Here is a 20606-nt window from a genome sequence, read left to right on the forward strand (position 1 = left end):
AATGATCTATATTTGTTTCATGTTTCCAAAGGACTTTTAGGAGAAACATCTGAGACAAAGTTGATCCTTAAAATTGCAGTGTGTAATTTCTGTACTAATGTCAGCAAACCGCAAAAATTATGACTTCATACTGGTTTTCAAACAATTGGTTTCCCAAATGGAACTGTAGGATAAAAGAGTAAAGCACTACTTGATTTGTTTAGGGTTAGGTTTATGCGTAGGGTTGACCAATCAGGTAGTTGTTTCCTGATGATTATTTACATTTACACATTTGGCAGACACTTTTATCCAAAGCGACTTACAGAGCCCTTTTTACAGGGACAATCCCCCCGGAGCAACCTGGAGTTAAGTGTCTTACTCAAGGACACAATGGTGGTGACTGTCGGGTTCGAACCAGTGTCCTTCTGATTACCAGATTACCAGTTATGTGCTTAGACCACTACACCACCACCACCACGATTATTAATGTATCGTCCTATCAGACATTGGTTTTCTTCATGCATATTAATGACTCTTCCCGGCCCTCCTACATTTCTGATATGGCTTCCCAAGCACTCCCGATGCCTTCCATTGTTAAGATCAAAACAGAAGCCCCGCCCCAAACCTCCTTCATTGACTGAGCCAGTGTTGCTATGTTTGGCCACTCAAACCAACAGAGAAATGTTGGAAGTGGCTCATTGTTTACAATGAGGGGGAATCAACCTTCCAATGGATTACTTCCAGTCGTCTCTGCATTGTACACTGGTATACGAGAAAGTATTTTAGCATTCAAAAACGTGCACATTTCAACTTTGAACGTTGAACACAACCCAACTGAGAACTATGAAAGAGCAACAGAGCAATTACATTTCCATTTGGGTGATTTAAGGAAGAGGGTTTTTGCCGCATTTTGTTTGTGCTGGAACTGACAATGCTAAATGCCATTGCTCATCCAATCAGCGTGAGTGAAACTGTAGGCTGAACTCTATAAATTTCTTCAAATTAATGCACATTTTGCAGAGAGCTCAATCGGAGACACCGGCACAAACACATTAACTCCCCAGCGTGAGCTCCGTGCTGTATGGAGTGGTTTTCTCTAGCTAGAATGCAGCAGATGCTAATTGTTTTAACCAGGCATAAAGGACCTGTGATGGAGATTAATTGGTCTGGTGTAAAAGTTGCATGTGGTATGGGAAGTTGTCTCTTTCCTCTGAGCATGCTCAGTTACCCCCTGACTGAGCCAATTTACTCAACCAATAGTGCGAGTTTGGAGCAGGACTATCCGTTTGTGCAACCAAACACTGGCTTAACATTTATTAAGCTATGTTAAAATGAGACTATATTAAACATATTTATAATATTAACAATAATTGTCATCTTTCCTTAATTACAAACCCGAATGAAAAAGCTTCCAACGACAGTTTGTCGGGTCCTGTCAGGCTTGGGTCGGGTACCAGACCAGAGTTTCACACTGTTACACTTTTAGGTGAAATCAACCTCTGCTTATTAAGGTCAAATTAAACTTAACAACTAACAAAAACATCAGCTTCAAGTCGGTAAGAATATTACTTGGAACATCGTAGCTGGTTTGTTGCTGGTCCAAGGTGGCCCTACCAGCTTGGCGAAGACATTCTACAAGGTCAAAACCAGATCCACCCTCTGGTACCCTACTGAAAATACCAGCATATGTTATACTTTCTCTAACTTGGCTTTTTGAATTAACCAGCAGGACTTCACTGGTCAGCTTCACCAGAAAGACCATATTTTACTGATAGGCAGCACCAAACCAGCAAAAACCAGCTTTGACCAGCATGGAAAGTCATGGCTTCTTGACTAACTTCACCAGCAAGAATTTACTGGTCAACCAGCTTCACCAGAAAGATCATGGTGGTTGACCAACTTCATCAGACATGTTTTACTGGTAGGCAGCATGGTAGACCAGCACCAAACCAGTAAAAACCAGCCTGGGCCAGCATGGAAAGTCATGGTAATCTTCCACATTCACTCGACTAAGCAGAGTCAGGTGAACCCAAAACCAAATTATACAGGACATATACACTGACTATCATTGACCAGCTTGGACCAAATAGAAGCTGTTTAAAACCAGCTACCCTCAGAAGCTGGATTTTTCAGGTGGGAATTGGGATGTATTTTGCCAAAAACCAAATTTTGCATTGTGCAGACCAAAGCAGTATTGAAGGCTGTTTCGGCACTGACTGGGAGGGCTATGTGTCACCTGAAGTCTTCTGCTTGGTGGGTTTTTTATGTAAGTTTACATCTCCAAACTGATCCAAGAATTTGAGGAGTCTAACCACTCTGAGGAAATGGATTTAAGCAGATTCTCTAATTCCGTCTCGCTGGTCTCTCTTTAAAGAGCAGAACCAGAGGTGGAATGCTAAAATAGTGTCTACGCAGCGGGAAAGCTAAAGATGAAGGCAAGACCCCCAAGAGAGAGACTCCCAGTGGCCCTCGAGGCATAGAAAGCAGAAGCGGCCCTGAAGCAGACACAAAGTCAAGGGTTTTACTTCCAGGAAAGTTTTTTTTCTTGCCTCACATTTAAATATGGACTTCCTCTGTTATAACCCACTCGGCTGCTTGCTACTCTTGCTAATGATCTCCTCACTTTGACTCTCATTAGCGACTCTGTTCTTTAGCCTGGTGATGCTAACCTGACGCCCCACTCATTTTAATCTCTGCTAGCGAAGCAACTAATTAGCATCAATGCTTTAGTCTGGCGACAGAAACCTTCGGCCCTGCTCGCTGTCAGCTAAATCTCCGTTAGCCATGAGGCTAATCAACACTGCCAAGCTTTGTTAGCGTGGGAGTGCGTAATTAGCACTGGGCTTACTTCAGTTTGCAAGGGCATATGGAGCTTATAGGGTGTGATTACCATCTTATGCGGGCCGTGAAGGTGACAGTATGGCCATATTGCATTTGTTTACAGTCTGTCATGTCTAATGCTAGTGTGGCTAACTTTCCATATGCTTGGAGCACACAAAACCATGTGGCGCTTTGGAACAATTCTAGCTGAGATTGATTCATTTGGTTAATCAACATAAACTTTAAAAGAGCAGAAGAGGGGTGGATCTCACTGCTTAAAAAAATCTAGACCGGCCTAAGCTGGTTTGCTGGTCTTAAGATGGTCTAGCTGGTCTACCGAACTGGCTAAACTGGTCTTAGCTTGTTTAAGCTTGTCTTCCAGCCTGGCCAAGCAGGTCTACTCTGGTTTAGGATGGTCTCCCAGCCTGGCCAAACTGGTTTAAGCTGGGCTTCCAGCCTGGCCAAGCAGGTCTTAGCTAATGGTCTCCCAGTAGCCAAACTGTTTTAAACTGGGCTCCCAGCCTGGTCAAGCAGGTCCTAGCTGGTTTGAGATGGTCTCTCAGCCTGTCCAAGCTGGGCTACCAGTCTGGTCAAGCAGGTCTTAGCTGGTTTGAGATGGTCTCTCAGCCTGTCCAAGCTGGGCTACCAGCCTGGTCAAGCAGGCCTTAGCTGGTTTGAGATGGTCTCTCAGCCTGTCCAAGCTTGGCTACCAGCCTGGTCAAGCAGGTCTTAGCTGGTTTGAAATGGGCTCGCAGCAGTGAGGCTACAGTATAGCTATGTTGCCTTTGTTTACATTCATAACTAATAGACTAATGCTAGGGCAGCTACAAGTACACAATACACAAAGATTCTGCTGTTGTGGAGAAATAACAACATTTGGCTTTAATTCCCGACATAAGCTCTTCGGAGAATGTCGGATATACATCCTCAATGCGGCTACTGACGGCAGCTTGATCGGTAATGATTACACAAACATCCCTGGCCATCCATATTGTGTGTGTATATGTGTGGCAACTCCTTAGAAAAGCTCCCATCTGAGTTGGTATCATATATCTCCGGACCACCTAAACACAATGCCTGCGAGCTAATTACTAAGTTGATTTGGCTCGCACAGGCTTGGCAGCCTCGGAGAACAATAACCAGGCTATCAGAGAGCATGATGGGAAAGTGAGGGAGGGCACCAACAATGTTGTATGTAATTTATATGGCTACACAGCGGTCTGCGCGGTAATTAACATCATCTTTCTGACAGAGCTAGTTGCCGACACCAACTCTAACTAATGAGAGACATTTAAAGCAGCTATGCTGGCCAACATGCAGCTGACGGGTCATTAACATGATGGAAATGATTTTTAGAAAACAGGAGGGAAACAGTGGACACTGTGTGCTGGAGAATTGATCTAGCAAATCTGTAGTCGTCTTCTTTACCCCATATGAAGTTTTGCTACATTGATTGCAGAAAGGTGAAGGTAATTGGGATATCCAGAGTTGAGAATGTTTCTCTCGCACAAAATAAGTATTTAGCTCGCATCACCTTCACACTCAGCTCGTTTATATGCTCTTTAATGTTTGATTTTAATTAGACTAAAACAGTAGCAGTCTTTTAATCCCTTCCATGGTCATGCGGGTCATTTTGACTGGTTTTTAAAATGGTTCGAAATAGGTCTGAAAGTTCTGCAAGGTCAAGGAAGGGTTAAAATGTCAAGTAAACATTTTAGAAACATTATAGTCCGAATGAGATCGTGGTTAGTCAGATTTTTGCTCAAATGGATTAACAGACCTAGACAATGCAATTGAGTCATATCATGTCAACTCAACCAGAGGTCCCCAGCTCAAATTTTTTATTTTGATTATTTTTTATTTTTTCATGTGAAAGAAATGCATAACTGAAGATTAAATCAAAATATTAAATGCCATTGATGAATATTTACTGAGCAATGCACTGTTTTGTGGAGGGAGGGGGTCAAAATGGCCACTTTCGCCAATGATTTTGGAGCAAAATTACAGGTAAAACAAATAACCTTAGAAAGGTGACAGCATCATTATTTTATTTTCACACAGAGATTTGGAGGTCTGTTACTAAAATAAATTGACTTTAGCGGTCCTTGTTGCATGATATGCTAATGCTGACAGATCAAAAATGGGAAAAAGCTCTTTTTCTGTGATTTTCTCCAAAGTTGGCATGCCTGTAACTCAAGAAATATTAAAGATATCAAAATATCCTTTTAGATTCTTGTTCACAACTAACTTTTATTTACTTCTATTTATTTTTAAGGCCCTATATGGTACAATAACAGAGATATGGGGCTCTCAATGTGGCTTCATGAGAAAATTGTCAAATTTGACAAATTCCCATTGGTCGAAAACCAAAGGTGGGTCACTTTGCATGCAGCTGATAATGTTTGTCTTTTAAAGAGGAATGTCTAAAGTAAAAATAATGTTGAAACTAAAACTGCATCTTGTTTCCCTCTATCAAAACAGTTGCATTGAAACATTTTTAACAATGTCTGAGTGTCAAAAATATACTGAAAAGGTCAAGTTGAATAAAGAAAGGTACATTTCTAGTCTCAGCATTTATGTTATTCTGTTTGTTCTTTAGACATTCCTCTTTAAATTCATTAAGTATCAGATTTATACAAAGTGACCCACATTTGGTTTTCGACCATTGAAAATGGGTAAAATGCAACAATTTGCACATGAAGCCACATTGACATCCCAATATCTCTGGGATTGAACCATAAAAGGCCTTATAAATAAAGATACTACAAGACAAGTTTGTTTTGAACCAGATTCGAAAACGATATTAAGATATCTTCGATACTTCTTGAGTAAAAGTAATGGCAACTTTGGAAAAAGAACAGGAAAAGTGCTTTTTCCCATTTTTGAACTGTCACCATTGGCATATAATGCAGCAAGAACTACTAAAGTCAACTGATTTTAGTAACAGACCTCCAAATCTCTGTGTACAAGTAAAATAATGATGTTGCCACCTTTCTGTGAGTGTAAGTGGACTCACCCCAAACATTTGCCGTAAATCGGGGTCTCGGAACCGGAAGGGGATGTTGGAGATGTGTAAGCGCTTCGGCTGCTGTTTCTCCGTGGATTCTGAATGCTGCACCTGCTGCGAAACTTCCGTTTGCGTCACGTCTTCTGTCTGCAAAGAAAGCAAAGACAAAAGAGCCGTCCGCTCCGTAGTGATTACTACAGCTGATGGTTAGACTCACAGAGAAAAACAGAATTAATGGAAGGATAGTAACTTAGCCTACTTATCCCTGGCCATCATTTTTCACAATAGAGCTACACCGCTAAACAGACGTTGAGTTATGGCGGCCTACCTGAGGTCATGCATCTACAATACGATTATTAATCTACCTTTTAGTGACTGAGGAGCACAAACACACAAGATATACTGACAAATATCCACACACACGCTCTCGGGCGTTCTCTGGTGGAGGGGGCGAGGCGGTTGGGTCGCAGTTTCCATCATTATGTTGATGATACGCCACAAATGAAACTTCAGAAGGCTGTGACAGATGCCTGCACTCGGTGCTAGCTCGCTCGAGTAGAACGACACACACACACACACACACACACACACACACACACACACACACACAGTCATTTTCTTGTGTTCGCTTACAGCACCATGTCATGAGAATGTCATCATTGGGATAAAATATGTTCACATTCATTTAAACACACACACACACACACGTGTACACACGACACAACATCAACATATCTCCCCAGAGCATCATGGGATTCATCCAAACATCAACACAGTGCAACAACATTATTGCATCAATTCAAAACTGTTCATTTACTTTCATAAACAGATGCAGCATGACTCTCATGAGAACATGACCGGGTCACAATTCACCACAAAATTAAGAGATTATATTTTGCATGAAGAGAAAGTTAATTTCAGGACTCGACTGAGACATTAATGTAATGACAGTAAAATACATATCCATCCCAAATACTCATTAATGTCATGCATTGTCTTTAATGTGTTCTCTTTATTCTCAATGGAGATTCTCCACAGATTATTGTTACTTTACTACAGTAACTTTCTACCGTATTGCCTTAAAAATGACTGCAATGCAACATTTGTTATATTAATAAACACAGTCCAACAAACAACAGTGTGGTGAATCAGTACTGAGAATGAAATCTTTTGCTAACATTAGTAAATGCATTTAATTAACAATTAATAATATTGTTTACAGAATTTGTTGATGTTGTTTAATGTTAATTTAGGAAAATGCAGTGTTGGTTCATGCTTGCTCATTATGCAGGAACTCATTTTAACGTATATCATTTTTAATTTAAAAGTGCATTAGTTGACATTCAAATGAACCATTAACCAAGATTACGTAATGCTGAAGTGTTAGTTAATGTTAAACAATTAGTTCACCCAAAAATGTAAATTCAGCCATTGTTGACTCACGCCTGTGTTGTTACAACACTATATGACTTTAGTTCTTTTTCTGAACACAAAGGGAGAAATGTTGCTGCTCTGTGATGTCATACAATGGCAGTTTATGGTGACACCTCTTCAAGCTTCAAAAGAACACAAAAGTATCATTCAGAAGTCTAATTAATTATTCATGAGACTCATGATTGTTATGAAAGTATATGATAAGATTTGATGAGAAACTGAAATCTGATGTATTATTTAGTGAAACTGTGAACTGTTGCTCTCCTGTGTGTTCATGAGAGAGCACGAGAGCAGCAGTTCACGCAGACCCCTCGCGACATTGGGGCGTTCAAGAGAAAACTCGTTTTGTTTATCTAAAAACAGTGATAGTGACAACAGAACACAACACAACTGCACACAAAACAGAGAACAGAACTCACTAAACATGTCTGAAGAGTTTGTAGTTGAAGAATTTATGCATTTCTGTGCCCAGCCTTATTTTTATATTCGGAAATCAAACAGAAACATAGAGGAGGCTACAGGCAGCCATGGTCACACCGTGTTCAAACCTGACGGCAAACGACACACGATAAACGGTTTATTTTCTATGTTAATCAGAGATTTTGTCGTAACCAGCAGTGATGAACTCCGTCCGCCGTGAACTGGCACCGGTCCACAAACTTCTCATTACAGTATATTAAAGCCAGCATCTCATGAGACGGGATAAACAACTTGATTTGGCCGAGAATGTTACACCTACCGAAGGTTTTTGCAGAGGTCTGACTCTCCTCAGGTCTGTCACATATATTCACCGGTTCAAAATGGAGAAGAGGTGGCAGGTATTCCGCCTACTCCATCTCTCTCTTTGATTAAGGACACTTGTTCATAAAAATAAGGCTGGGCATAGAAATGCATCAATTCTTCAACTATAAACTCTTCAGACATGTTTAGTGAGTTCTGTTCTCTGTTTTGTGTGCAGTTGTGTTGTGTTCTGTTGTCACTATCACTGTTTTTAGATAAACACAACGAGTTTTCTCTTGAACGCCCCAATGTCGCGAGGGGTCTGCGTGAACTGCTGCTCTCGTGCACTCTCATGAACACACACAGGAGATCAACAGTTCACAGTTGTCACTATCACTGTTTTTAGATAAACACAACATGTTTTCTCTTGAACACCCCTTTCATAACAATCATGAGTCTCATAAATAATTAATTAGCTGCTATCTGTCATATGGAGACACTTTTCACCATCCAATTATTTCCTAATGGATAAAATCAACTCCCACCCTCCATTTTTCTTGTTTAATATCCTATTTCACATGCGGAATTATATGTCGCAATATGGAAGTAAAATGCGTTATGAACATAGTTTCATGTTGTCTTTATTTCTTTAAGTTATTATAATTTCTGTCTTTGATTTTGGGCTTTAATTTGATCCAGACAGACTGTATTCTTTCACCCAAGTTGTAGACTTCCTCTCTCATACATGCAAAACTCTCACTCATGCTTGTGTAGTGTAGAATTAAGCATTAAATGATTTATCACACACACACACACACACACACACACACACACACACACACACACACACACACACACACGTGTGCATGCAGAAACATCCAGTACATAATTTATTATTACACACACACACACACTTGATAGGCTGTTGTGCTGTAGGGAGGAGTGTGAACCATCGTTGTCATTTATCTCTCGGCATTAATCACTCCGCATCATCCCCATCATCATCACTATAACGACCATGGGCTTTATTGTGTCATTACCATAATCACTGTCCTTGCAGTAACAATGCTCGTTTGCGCTCTTTTATGGCTCTCGCCTGCACACTGACACATAGTGTTCTCACAGACAGTGTGTTCGGGTGAATCACTAGGTGAAGACATAACCTCCAATCGATCTGTCTATCTGTCCGTCTGTCCATCCATACATCCATTCATCGTTCTATCCATTGTTCTTTATACATACAATAAAAGCAGATAGTGACCCGGCAACTGAAAAGGTTCTAAAAAGCACCACAAAAGTATGATATAAACAGTCCATATGACTCGTGCACAATATTCCAAGATGGCTTTGTGTGAGGAAGAGACTGAAATTCAAGTTGTTATTCATTTAGTGATAATCTGGCTTCAAATCTTATTCGTGCTTCGTTGCGATTGGTGACAAGACTCGAGAACCAATTGGTTAATTCATGTCAAATTGCCTAAATTTCTGAAACTTCCCGTACTGATATTTTTTATTTTGTAAATTATTTTTCTAAACAAAGATAAACATAAATGGCGATGACAGCCAAAATATAAAATCCCATGGATCAATATTTAATGAGTACTGAGTGGGGTTAATTAGATTTTCGCCTATGATTTTGGAGCAAAACTATAGGTAAAAAAAATACTTTGGAAAGGTGTGATCATCATTATTTTATTTGTACGCAGAGATAAGTAGGTCTATTACTAAAATCAGTTGAATCAGCACCTCTAGTTGCATTATATGTCAATGGTGCGAGTCCAAAAATGGGAAAATACTAGTTTTTTGTGTTGTTTTTCCAAAGTTTGAGTGCCTATATCTCCAGAAGTATTAAATATATCTTAATATCCTTTTAGATTCTGGTTCAGAACTAACTTTACTTCTAGTATCTTAATTTTTTGACACTTAGGTGGTTAAATTCCAGATATATGGGGCTCTGAATATGGCTCCACATGCACATTTTAAAGCTTTATCCATTTTTAATACTCAAAAACAAAATGTGGGTCACTTGGTATGAAACTAGCTTTTCTTGTCCGACAACAAATTTCTGAAGTACAAATAATGTTGAAACTAGAAATGTACTTTTATTTATTCAAATAAAAACAATAAAGTAAAATCAATATTTTTGAGAGTCCAAAAGACACTATCATTAAGAATAAGCGACACGTGTGAATCTTCGGTTAGTGTAATACTAGGGGTGTAAAAATATTGATACGCTGCTCTCGATTTGAGATCATATGTATCGTACAATACATAAATAAATACAAAAGTGTGATTAAAATTAAGCAATGCAACACTTGAGTGCATTTACATGCACGTTCCTACACCGATTATGCTTAATAAGCCGCCAATGCAATAAACAGCGTTCCTTTATTGGTGTGAGGTCATAAGCGCCGTAAAAGCAAATCGGTCGGCATGGTAATTTTTTGTCCATTATGCATATTTCATTCGGCATGTAAACACCATTACCGGTGTTCTCGCCGACTTATCCAGTGTACGAACTTTGAGCGCACGTCTCTTCGTGGATTGACGTCAAAGTAGAGAATAATGCGATTGATTAATATCGCATGTAAACACGGCTTTCTTGCCTTTTCTGGAGTATTTTCTGACTGGAGATTTTTTGGAGTAATTAACATGTTGGCATGCATTTAAAAGTGCTCAATGAGATCTGCGAAACAGCAAGATGCTCATAACTATAAAAAAAACAGCTTATTTAAAAAAACGGCAATGTAAGAAACCCACAATTATATGAGTCTTATTATTCTCTGCTTTTGACGTTGAAATGTAAACGGCTATGAGCACAAAACTTGCACGCATTGGATAAGCCAGTAAGAACGGAAACATGGGAATAGGTCAATAATGACATGTGCCATTCGTTTTTGCTCAGACTGCTAAATAATATTGTATTATGAGCATATAACGTTAAGTCAGTGGTCAGGTCAAATCTTTGAATACTGTAAGTTTAAGCGAAACATTTTTATGGGCGCCATTTAATTACAATTATTCGTATCATATCATGACATTTATTAAATCTATCCCCGAATTTATTCCCGTCTATAAAAATACATTTTGCAATTTTTCGCAAAACCTACTTTTCCAAACCCGTCCTAAACCATATGTACGATTTGTAAAATTTTTTACGTGTATCATCTAGGGATAATACTGACAAAAGTTATCAAAAGCTTTTTAATAAACCATAAACATTTTTACGAATTACGCTTGAACGAGTTCAACCACAAACGCACGAAAATGGACTCGTGGCTCTATCTTCGCAACGCTTTAGCATATTGACACGAAACTTATGTATGTAAGTATACATATGTATGTATATAGGTATATGTCATCCCAGGCATGACTTGAGGGTACCTGCATAGTTTTGGCATAGCACCACCTGGTGGTCAAGAGATATGAAAAATGGCTGTTTTTGCTTATAACTTCTGAATAGATCGGATTAAAATCATGCAATTTTTAATTTAATTGAAAACATACTCTTTCAACTCCTCCTAGGTCGTATATCCCATCTGCACAAAATTTGTAGTGTATCAGGGCACTCATGACATCACAAAATCTCCTTTGACAGACTAAATGGTTCTTGACTGACGAATTTGTTGACAAGGCGTCAAAAAGCATCTCCGGCTATAATTCAGTAATGCTGTGCCCTATTGACATACAACTTTGTGTGTGTAATTGTCACCGCACTCTGACCGCACCATACAAATTTGGGGATAACGCAACCTTTTCGTCAAAAGTTAGAATGAATAATAAATTAAACTAAATAAATAAATAAAACTGTAATAGCTTATTTCTATTTAAGTTGCATACGAGCTATATGAATATTACTTTTACATCTTGTGACATGTGGAATGAAAGGACCTATGCTGCTTGTACCCCGTTAAAAGTGTCCCAAAAGTGTCTGGGTGTCAGAGACCGGCACATATCGAAGAGATCCCAAACTTGGTGGGATGTACTGAATTACTCTGGAACCGCATGTGCTGGAATTTTGTGAGTATGTAGGACACATAAAAGATTCAAATACATAACGTGAGACAGAAGTCTACTGCGATACATGTATGTTGGACACTTCAAGTGGACATATTATTAAATGAGTGTGAAAAGTGTTTGAAGACTTTGTTCTATAAGTCCAAAGGGGCAAGAGTGACCGTTGTTAAAGAACCACCCAGAAAGTTTTCACAGAGCGATCTGTTCTGCCTTGAGCGTACAGAGAAGAGAAATCCACCCAGCTGAAGGAAATAAACCGACTAGCGTGTCCACCTTTCTGCTGCTCTAAATTATTCATGCTACACCATGTACACGCTCTTCTAAAGACATAAATAAAACAGGCCAGGAGGAAGACAAAAAGAGGAAATCCAAAAAACACCCTTCATTCTTTCTCATTACTGGAATGATGAAAGCGGAGGAGATTTCTGGGGCCAGACAATTTCAAAGCCTCCAAACTCGTGTCCTCCTTCACATGTTTAAGCTCTTTTTCTCATCCAAGATGCTTTAACAAGAAATTTCACAATGTGGCAACTACGAAGAGAGCTAGAACTCAAAAACTAAACACACAACACGAGAATATTTCAGAATATTTCAACTAGTCCTGGTTAAATAAGACTGGACCTGGTTATCTTCTCATCACACTTCAATGGAGAAAATTCAGTGTCAAATTAAAAGACTGCTCATTTGATCGATAATTACTTGTATCCTAAATACACACACACACACACACACACACATAACACACACACACACACAACACACTCACACATAACACACACACACACACACACACACACACACACACACCCACACTCTTTCACACACACACACACACACTCTCACACACACACACACACAGTCTCACACACACACACACACACACACACACACACACACACACACACACACACACACAGTCACACACACACACAACATACACACACACACGACAAACACACACAACGCACAGTCTCACACACACACACACACACACACACACAACACACTCACACAAACACACACACACACACACACACACACAACACACTCACAGACAACACACACACACACACACTTTCTCACACACAAACACACACACACAAAACACACACAGACAACACACACACACACACACACTTTCTCACACACAAACACACATGCAAACACACACACACACACTCACACACAAATACACACACACTCAAATACACACATACGCACACAAACACACACAAAAGGAATTTTGTGGCTGTTTGATTCCCTTAATTAAAATGAACTAAAGCAACAGTTCTAGAACATTTTGTTCTATCATTTACATTGTCGAATGGAAGTTTCATGAATGTATTTGAGTTGGGACTACATGAACACTTTTTGTGGTGTTGCATTGATGTAACTGGGCACGGGATTTCCATTTCCCACCGTGGGACTTAACTGGGATTTGAAATGTTAAAATAAGTGTTATTTAACGTGTTTGTGCAAGATGTTAGTGATTAATGATTTGTTATGTTGAGATTTAGTTTCGGTTATGTTATAGTTTTGGAGATTGAGATTGAATTGCTCACTTCATTGAGCAAACGCTGTGAAATACAATCTAATATAGTATATATAGATACTAAACTGCCCTCTGTAGTGCCTCCAGCAGCATGTGTCAATCAAGTACATAAAGAAAACATAAGAGATTTATTTGAGTTACATTGACACATGTAATTGTGTTGGGTTTACTCGACTAGGTTGTGTTGAGATTACATGGTGAGTTCAAGTTATGAAAACTCCTTTCAAACACTGTCCATGATTGGATCAACTTCAGATGTTTCTTGAGTGTACATATATAATGCAAGTAGGTAATAATGTTATTTAATTCAATTTAATTGGAATGTGTTATTTGGATTATGTTACCTACATTAATTAATTAACATATTTTCCCATTTTGTTCAGCCAAACAGCAAATATTTTACTGTAAACAAAATACGAGTGCTTAAAAATGTTATTTATTCAAATTTACAATTAGTAATTTAGCAGACGAATAATTGTATATATTAATAATTTAGATATTTATTTAGACTTAATAATTAAATTTATTATTATTTAATTTAATTGGATGCTGTTATTTGGATTATATTAGCTACATTAATTAATTAACATAATTTATTATGTTGTTTAGAAAAATAGCTATTTTTTAAATGTGTAAACATAAAATGCAAATAGGTAAATCTGTAATTTAATCTAATTTAAATTTAGTCATTTAGCAGACTAATAATTTTAGTTATTGATAATGTATTTATTTATTTATTTATTTAGAATAAATCTTTTAATCTATTATTTTTTAATATTATTTAATTTATGATGTTGTTTAGAAAAATTGCTATTTTTTGTGTGTAATAATTATATTTAATCTAATTTACATTTAGTAATTTAGCAGACTAATAATTTTAGTTATTGATAATTTAGTTATTTAGAATTAATAATGGGTTATTATTTAATTTAATTGAATGCTGTAATTTGTACTACGTTAACTACATGAATTAATTAACATAATTTATTAAGTTGTTCAGAAAAACGTCTAAGCTACGTATGTAAACTCCGTTCCCCGATGGAGGGAACGAGACGTTATGTCAGAGAAGCGACACTAGGGGTCTCTCTTGAGCGCCGATATACACCTTTGTTCTATGAAAAAAGGCCAATGAGGAGTTGGCAGACGGTATTTGCATATCCCGCCCCCGGACATATGGGCATTTAAGCGGGGCGAATACGGGAGCTCATTCAGGATTTTTCCGAGGAGCCGGAAATGGTCCGGCCACAACAGTGGCTCGGTTCAGCGACATGGAGGGGAAGACACAACATCTCGTTCCCTCCATCGGGGAACGGAGGTTCCATACGTAACCTAGACGTTCCCCTTCTGTCGCTCTCTCCACATTGTGTCAGAGAAGTGACACTAGGGGTCCACTTTTAAACGTGCCATGCGCTAAGCCGTGTACGTGCTGCTGATACAGGAGCGGGCAGGTATTTCTTACGTGCAAAGGCGACCAACTGTATCAGGCTGCACGTACCCTTCCCCAATGCCTCATTAAAGCCATCAGAATCCTTCTGGTTACCCTGGAAAGGGGAACAAGGTGATGCTTGCCAACCTGGGAACGGGCCAAGCCTGGCTGGGCCTCTTTTCTCTTTATGTTTCTCGCATAGAGCAACTACGGCCGGGGCCTTTACATGCATTAAGGGAAGGGGGTCTTACCCCGTTTTCTATTCTTTCAGGGGGAGAAGACCCTGCGGAGACCACACCTACCCTGCAGGGGAGGCAAAGAGTGGCGAATACATCACATGGCCGCTTAGGACCTATGTGGGAAAGTTGGCGCGGTGGTAGATCCAGCCTCGTAGACGGGGGAAGCTTACAGCACGGCGACCGAGGCAGCTGTAACTGCCAAGGGAAAACGGGAGTCCGCTCGTGAGGGGACAGTACCGCGGAATTACACACAGGGGGAGTCCGAACAGGAGGCCTTAACCTGTGGAGCACCTATTCCAGTACAGGGTAGATTGAGTACCCGTAGTGGCTTGGGTCGGCGAGTTCCAAAAAGGGCTAAGGAGGATTCAACCAGGGACCCGAGGATGGGGTCTCCTGGGAACAAAGGCGCACTATTTTACCTCGGCTGAGGGAAAGGGCGCAAGGCGCAAGCGATTCACCCGGCCAGAACTTCAGAGTTACCGAGTTCTACGGGCTCGGACCTGAGAAAACACGGGACGATACTGACTCAATTCGGAGATTGTAGAATCTCACGAAAGTGTTGGGTGTTGCCCACCCTGCTGCTCTGCAGATGTCTGCTAGGGAGGTGCCCCTGGCCAGTGCCCATGAGGATGCAACACTCCTGGTTGAGTGAGCTCGGACACGCAAGGGGGGCACGGCCTGGGTGTGATAAGCCAGTGAGATGGCGTTGACAACCCAGTGGGCGAGCCTCTGTTTGGAGACAGCGTTCCCTTTCTGCTGTCCCCCAAAGCAGACAAAGAGCTGCTCAGAACATCTAGAGCTCTGCGTGCGGTCCAAATAGATACGCAAAGCACATACCGGACACAGCAACGACGGGCTGGGGCATGTAGCCCGGTCGCGGTCTTAGGATCCGTATGTGTCTGCCGGACCGAAATCCAGGCAAGAGTCGCTAACAGAGAACGGTTGCAGGTCCCCGACCCTCTTGATGAAGGTGAGCGTGATCAGCAGGGCAGTCTTGAGAGAGAGGGCCCTGAGTCCAGCTGAATCTAGCGGCTCGAAGGGGGGTCTCTGGAGGCCCGTGAGGACGATCGAGAGATCCCAGGAGGGAAACAGGTTAGGCTGGGAGGGACCTCCGGGCACCTTTTGGGAACCTGATAATTAAGGCGTGCTTACCTAGAGACTTGCCGTCTATCGTGTCATGGTGAGCCGCGATGGCGGCGACATACACCTTGAGGGTGGAGGGTGACAGCCTCCTCTCCAGCCTCTCCTGTAGAAACACGAGCACTGACCTAACCGCGCACTTCTGTGGGTCTTCAGCCCGGGAAGAACACCAATTTGCGAACAAGCGCCACTTTAGGGCGTAAAGATGCCTGGTAGAGGGGGCTCTGGCTTGGTTGATAGTATCTATGACGGTCCATGGTAGGTCAGCTAGAACTTCCGCATCCCGTCCAGGGGCCAGACGTGGAGGTTCCAGAGGTCTGGGTGCGGGTGCCAGAGTGTGCCCCGTCCCTGAGAAAGAAGGTCCTTCCTTAGGGGAATTCGCCAGGGAGGGGCTGTTACGAGGAGCGTGAGGTCTGAGAACCAAGTCCGGGTGGGCCAGTAGGGGGCCACCAGAATGACTTGCTCTTCGTCCTCCCTGACCTTACACAGCACCTGTGCAAGAAGGCTCACTGGGGGAAATGCGTACTTGCGCAGCCCCACGGGCCAGCTGTGTGCCAAAGTGTCTGCCCCGAGGGGAGCCTCTGTCCTGGCATACCAGAGTGGGCAGTGGGAGGTTTCTTAGGAGGCAAACAGGTCTACCTGGGCCTTGCCGAACCGGTCCCAGATCAGCTGGACCGACTGGGGGTGGAGCCTCCACTCTCCACTGGGCAAGCTTTATCTTGACAGCGCGTCCGCTATCACATTGAGGTTGCCGGGGATGTGAGTGGTGGGCAGTGACTTGAGTCGCTGCTGACTCCAAAGGAGGAGACGACGGGCGAGCTGTGACATGTGGAGGGAGCGTACTCCGCCTTGGCGATTTATGTAGGCTACCACAGTGGTGCTGTCTGTCCTGACTAGGACATGTTTGTCTCGAATTAACGGGAGAAACTTCCTCAGGGCAAAGAAAACAGCCAGCAGCTCTAGGCAGTTGATGTGCCAACGCAGCGGGCCCGGTTCCAACGGCCTGCAGCTGCGTGCCTGTTGCATACGGCGCCCCAACCCAGTTTGGAGGCGTCGGTTGTGACCAGAACGCGTCGGGACACCTGCTGCAAGGGTACTCCTGCCCGTAGAAAGCAGAGGTCTTTCCAGGGTTTGAAGGTTTGGTGGCAGGCGGTGGTAACTTTCACAAGTGGTCTCATATGCATCAACCCCAGCAGCGCGGCCGCCGTGGAGGATGCCATATGCCCCAGGAGCTTTTGGAATTGTTTTAGAGGGACCACGGTGCCTGGCTTGAAGGAAGCGAGGCACTCCAGCACCGACTGAGCACGCTCGTTGGAGAGGTGCTGTCATTGAGACTGAGTCTAACTCCAAGCCAAGAAAAGAGATGCACTGAACCGGGGTGAGCTTGCTCTTTTCACAGTTGACCTGAAGCCCCAAGCGGCTGAGGTGCCTGAGCACCTGGTCTCTGTGCGCGCATAGTAACTCTCGCGAGGGGGCCAGGATGAGCCAGTCGTCGAGGTAAATGCCGAGGTAAATGCCGGCTTCTCGGTGCGGGGCAAGAGCTGCCTCTGCGACTTTCGTGAAGACGCGAGGGGACAGAGACAGGCCGAAGGGGAGGACTTTGTACTGATACGCCTGGCCGTCGAATGCGAACCTTAGGAAGGGTCGATGACGAGGGCGGATTAAGACGTGAAAGTACACGTCCTTCAGGTCTACCGCTGCGAACCAATCTAGATGCCAGACGCCAGATAGAATTTGTTTCTGGGTGAGCATTTTTTTGAACGGGAGTTTGGACAGAGCCCGGTTGAAAACTCGCAGGTCCAAGATTATCACTCTTAAAAAAATTACTCTTTTATTGAAAAAACTCATGAGAGTTCTTTATCTGCGCTGTCGAAGTGCCCAGGGGCAGGAATGCACAGCCGTGCAAACAGGAGAAAGCCGCTGTTGTGCGCCGTAAGATCCAACACCATGCAGCAGAGGAATGACAGGAAACTGGCGTGTAACTTGCAGCAATTGCAGACACGACCATCGGCTCTGAAGAAATTTTCTGAATGAACTCCCGTATTCGCCCCACTTAAATGCCCGTATGTCCGGGGGCGGGATATGCAAATACCGTCTGCCAACTTCTCATTGGCCTTTTTTCATAGAACAGAGGTGAATATCGGTGCTCAAGAGAGACCCCTAGTGTCGCTTCTCTGACACAATGTGGAGAGAGCGACAGAAGGGGAACTGCTATTTTTTAAATGTGTAAACAAAAAATGCAAATGTGTAATAATTAATTACCATAATGTATCATGTTGTTCAGCAAGAGCTATTTTTTTAGCGTAAACATAAAATGCAAGTAGGTACAAATGCTATTTAATCTCCTTTCATTGGACGATGTTATTTGGAGTATGTAAATTAATAGATATTAATTGATTAACATAATTTATCATAATTAATAATTTACAAGATGCAACATTTAAGTCACTTAAATGATAAAAACGCTGGCAAACTCGTGATGTTTCATGTTAATGTGTTATAGAAAACATTGTCAGTGCAATAACTTCAATTAATGCTCTGACTGCATGGAGCCAGAATGATGCAAACAGACGTTTCAGTTATTTGTGTCAGTCTGACTATGAGCGAGAGAGTAATATCGAGATAAACGTGACACCCAATGACAGTGATTATGTCATTATAACAGCACACAGTCTGACATGTCGTTATAGTCCTGTCAAACGACCTCTTGGCTCATTATTTGGTACAGAGGAGCATGTACTCCCAAAGCAGAGTCAGATTTCACCATTCACACACCTGGAGCACACTGTTGCTTCACACACATTTCTGCATGGCTTAATAACCAGCAGATGATCAGAATATTTCAAGAAAATTTTTCCCTCTCAGCTGGTGGGGCTCGATCCAAAAATTGGTCACGGGTCCCATATTTGTTGTGTTGGCGCATCTAATCAAACTCTGCATTATTTTGCCATAAATTTAACCGGTCACTTTGTAGTCGCTCGGGAGATTAGACAGATGTCGCAGTTATTTATTCCATAAAGATTTCATAAAACTGTTGAACTAAACCAACTAACTCAAAGGTGAATCGCAACAATTTGAAAATTGGATGCAAAGACAAAGGAACAAGAGGGAATTAACTACTGTATTATGCGAATGTGCGGTTGCTGCAGAGCTCTTTTGCTGCACTTTGTTTGCAGTAATTGTCTGATTGGTGGATTTCCCCCCTTTAGGATCATGGGTAATGAAGCTCTTCACCAGGAATTCACCTATTAATCACAATTTTGTTCTAAAAATGAAGATGAAGTAATGTGGACTGATGGCTTAAGCAGAATCATGTACCATCAGTTAAACCTCCTATAGTTTTCTGTCATTTTTGACAGAAATTTTTTTTCATAATTTAATAAAAATGGCTTCCTTTATCTGAGCAGTACTAGACCTGGTGACTTTTCCTCCATTTACCATCTGAGCATAAAAAATAAATAAATAAATAAAAAATTGGGCTTGATTCGATGTTTAAGTGGTCGTTAAATATAAAGCGACACATTTGGTGTTCGTGGTCAAAATTGACCGACCATTGAAAATGAATGTGAAAGACCAAAAATCTGAGATTTTTTTTAAATCTGTCAAACACAATCAATAAATCAGCCACTATGCAGACAAAACACACACACACACACACACACACACACACACACACACACACACACACACACACACACACACACACACACACACACACACACACGTGTGTCACTACAGGAACCAGAGTGTTGCGGCCTATACTGAATTATGAGAGTAAACAAGTGTAGTACTATTAAAAGTCGACTTTTTTGTTTTTGTTCATTCATGTATGACAATGTAGAAAGTTGTGTTGCTCTTTGTGACACATCTGGTGTTGCTGATTGGCTGCATGTGTCCGGCATGTGTGTTGTGGGTTTGTTTGCGTGTTTTACGCACCGTTGCCGTGTTGGTACCGCAGGAGATGGCCGGCGTGTTGCTGTCGAGATCGCTGTGCGTCTGTGCTGCCGTGTAGAGTGTCAAGGTGTGATCGGGGACGCGGTTCCGGCCCGTGTAGTCTTGCGTGGGAAGAGCGTGTGTCGCGGTGAAGTCGGCAGGGAGTCCGTTCTGAGGGGGATGGGCGTACTGTGGGGGGTAAGTCTGGGCCATCGCGTCTGCCGGATTGGTGGGCTCCTGATTACCCTGAAAACATCAAAGCAAATGAAACAATACATTAAACCCCTGCAGCGTTCACGTACACAACCGCATGTCAGACTGCAGCGGGAATGATGCATT

The 20606-nt window shown here is 41.8% G+C and overlaps 1 protein-coding gene across 1 annotated transcript in view; it reads right to left on the reverse strand.

The window, feature by feature from the left end:
- The window catches only part of LOC127652256 (RNA binding protein fox-1 homolog 3-like), a 145913-nt gene that overhangs the window by 53796 nt on the left and 71511 nt on the right, over positions 1–20606 (reverse strand). Inside the window, exons 2-3 of the mRNA XM_052138394.1 lie at positions 20271–20513; positions 5816–5953 (exon numbers count right to left, since the gene is read on the reverse strand). Coding sequence (XP_051994354.1) covers positions 5816–5953; positions 20271–20513 — 381 coding nt within the window. The remainder of the gene's footprint in view (positions 1–5815; positions 5954–20270; positions 20514–20606) is intronic.

Source organism: Xyrauchen texanus, chromosome 12 (assembly GCF_025860055.1).
Source record: "Xyrauchen texanus isolate HMW12.3.18 chromosome 12, RBS_HiC_50CHRs, whole genome shotgun sequence".
Classification (NCBI taxonomy): domain Eukaryota; kingdom Metazoa; phylum Chordata; class Actinopteri; order Cypriniformes; family Catostomidae; genus Xyrauchen; species Xyrauchen texanus.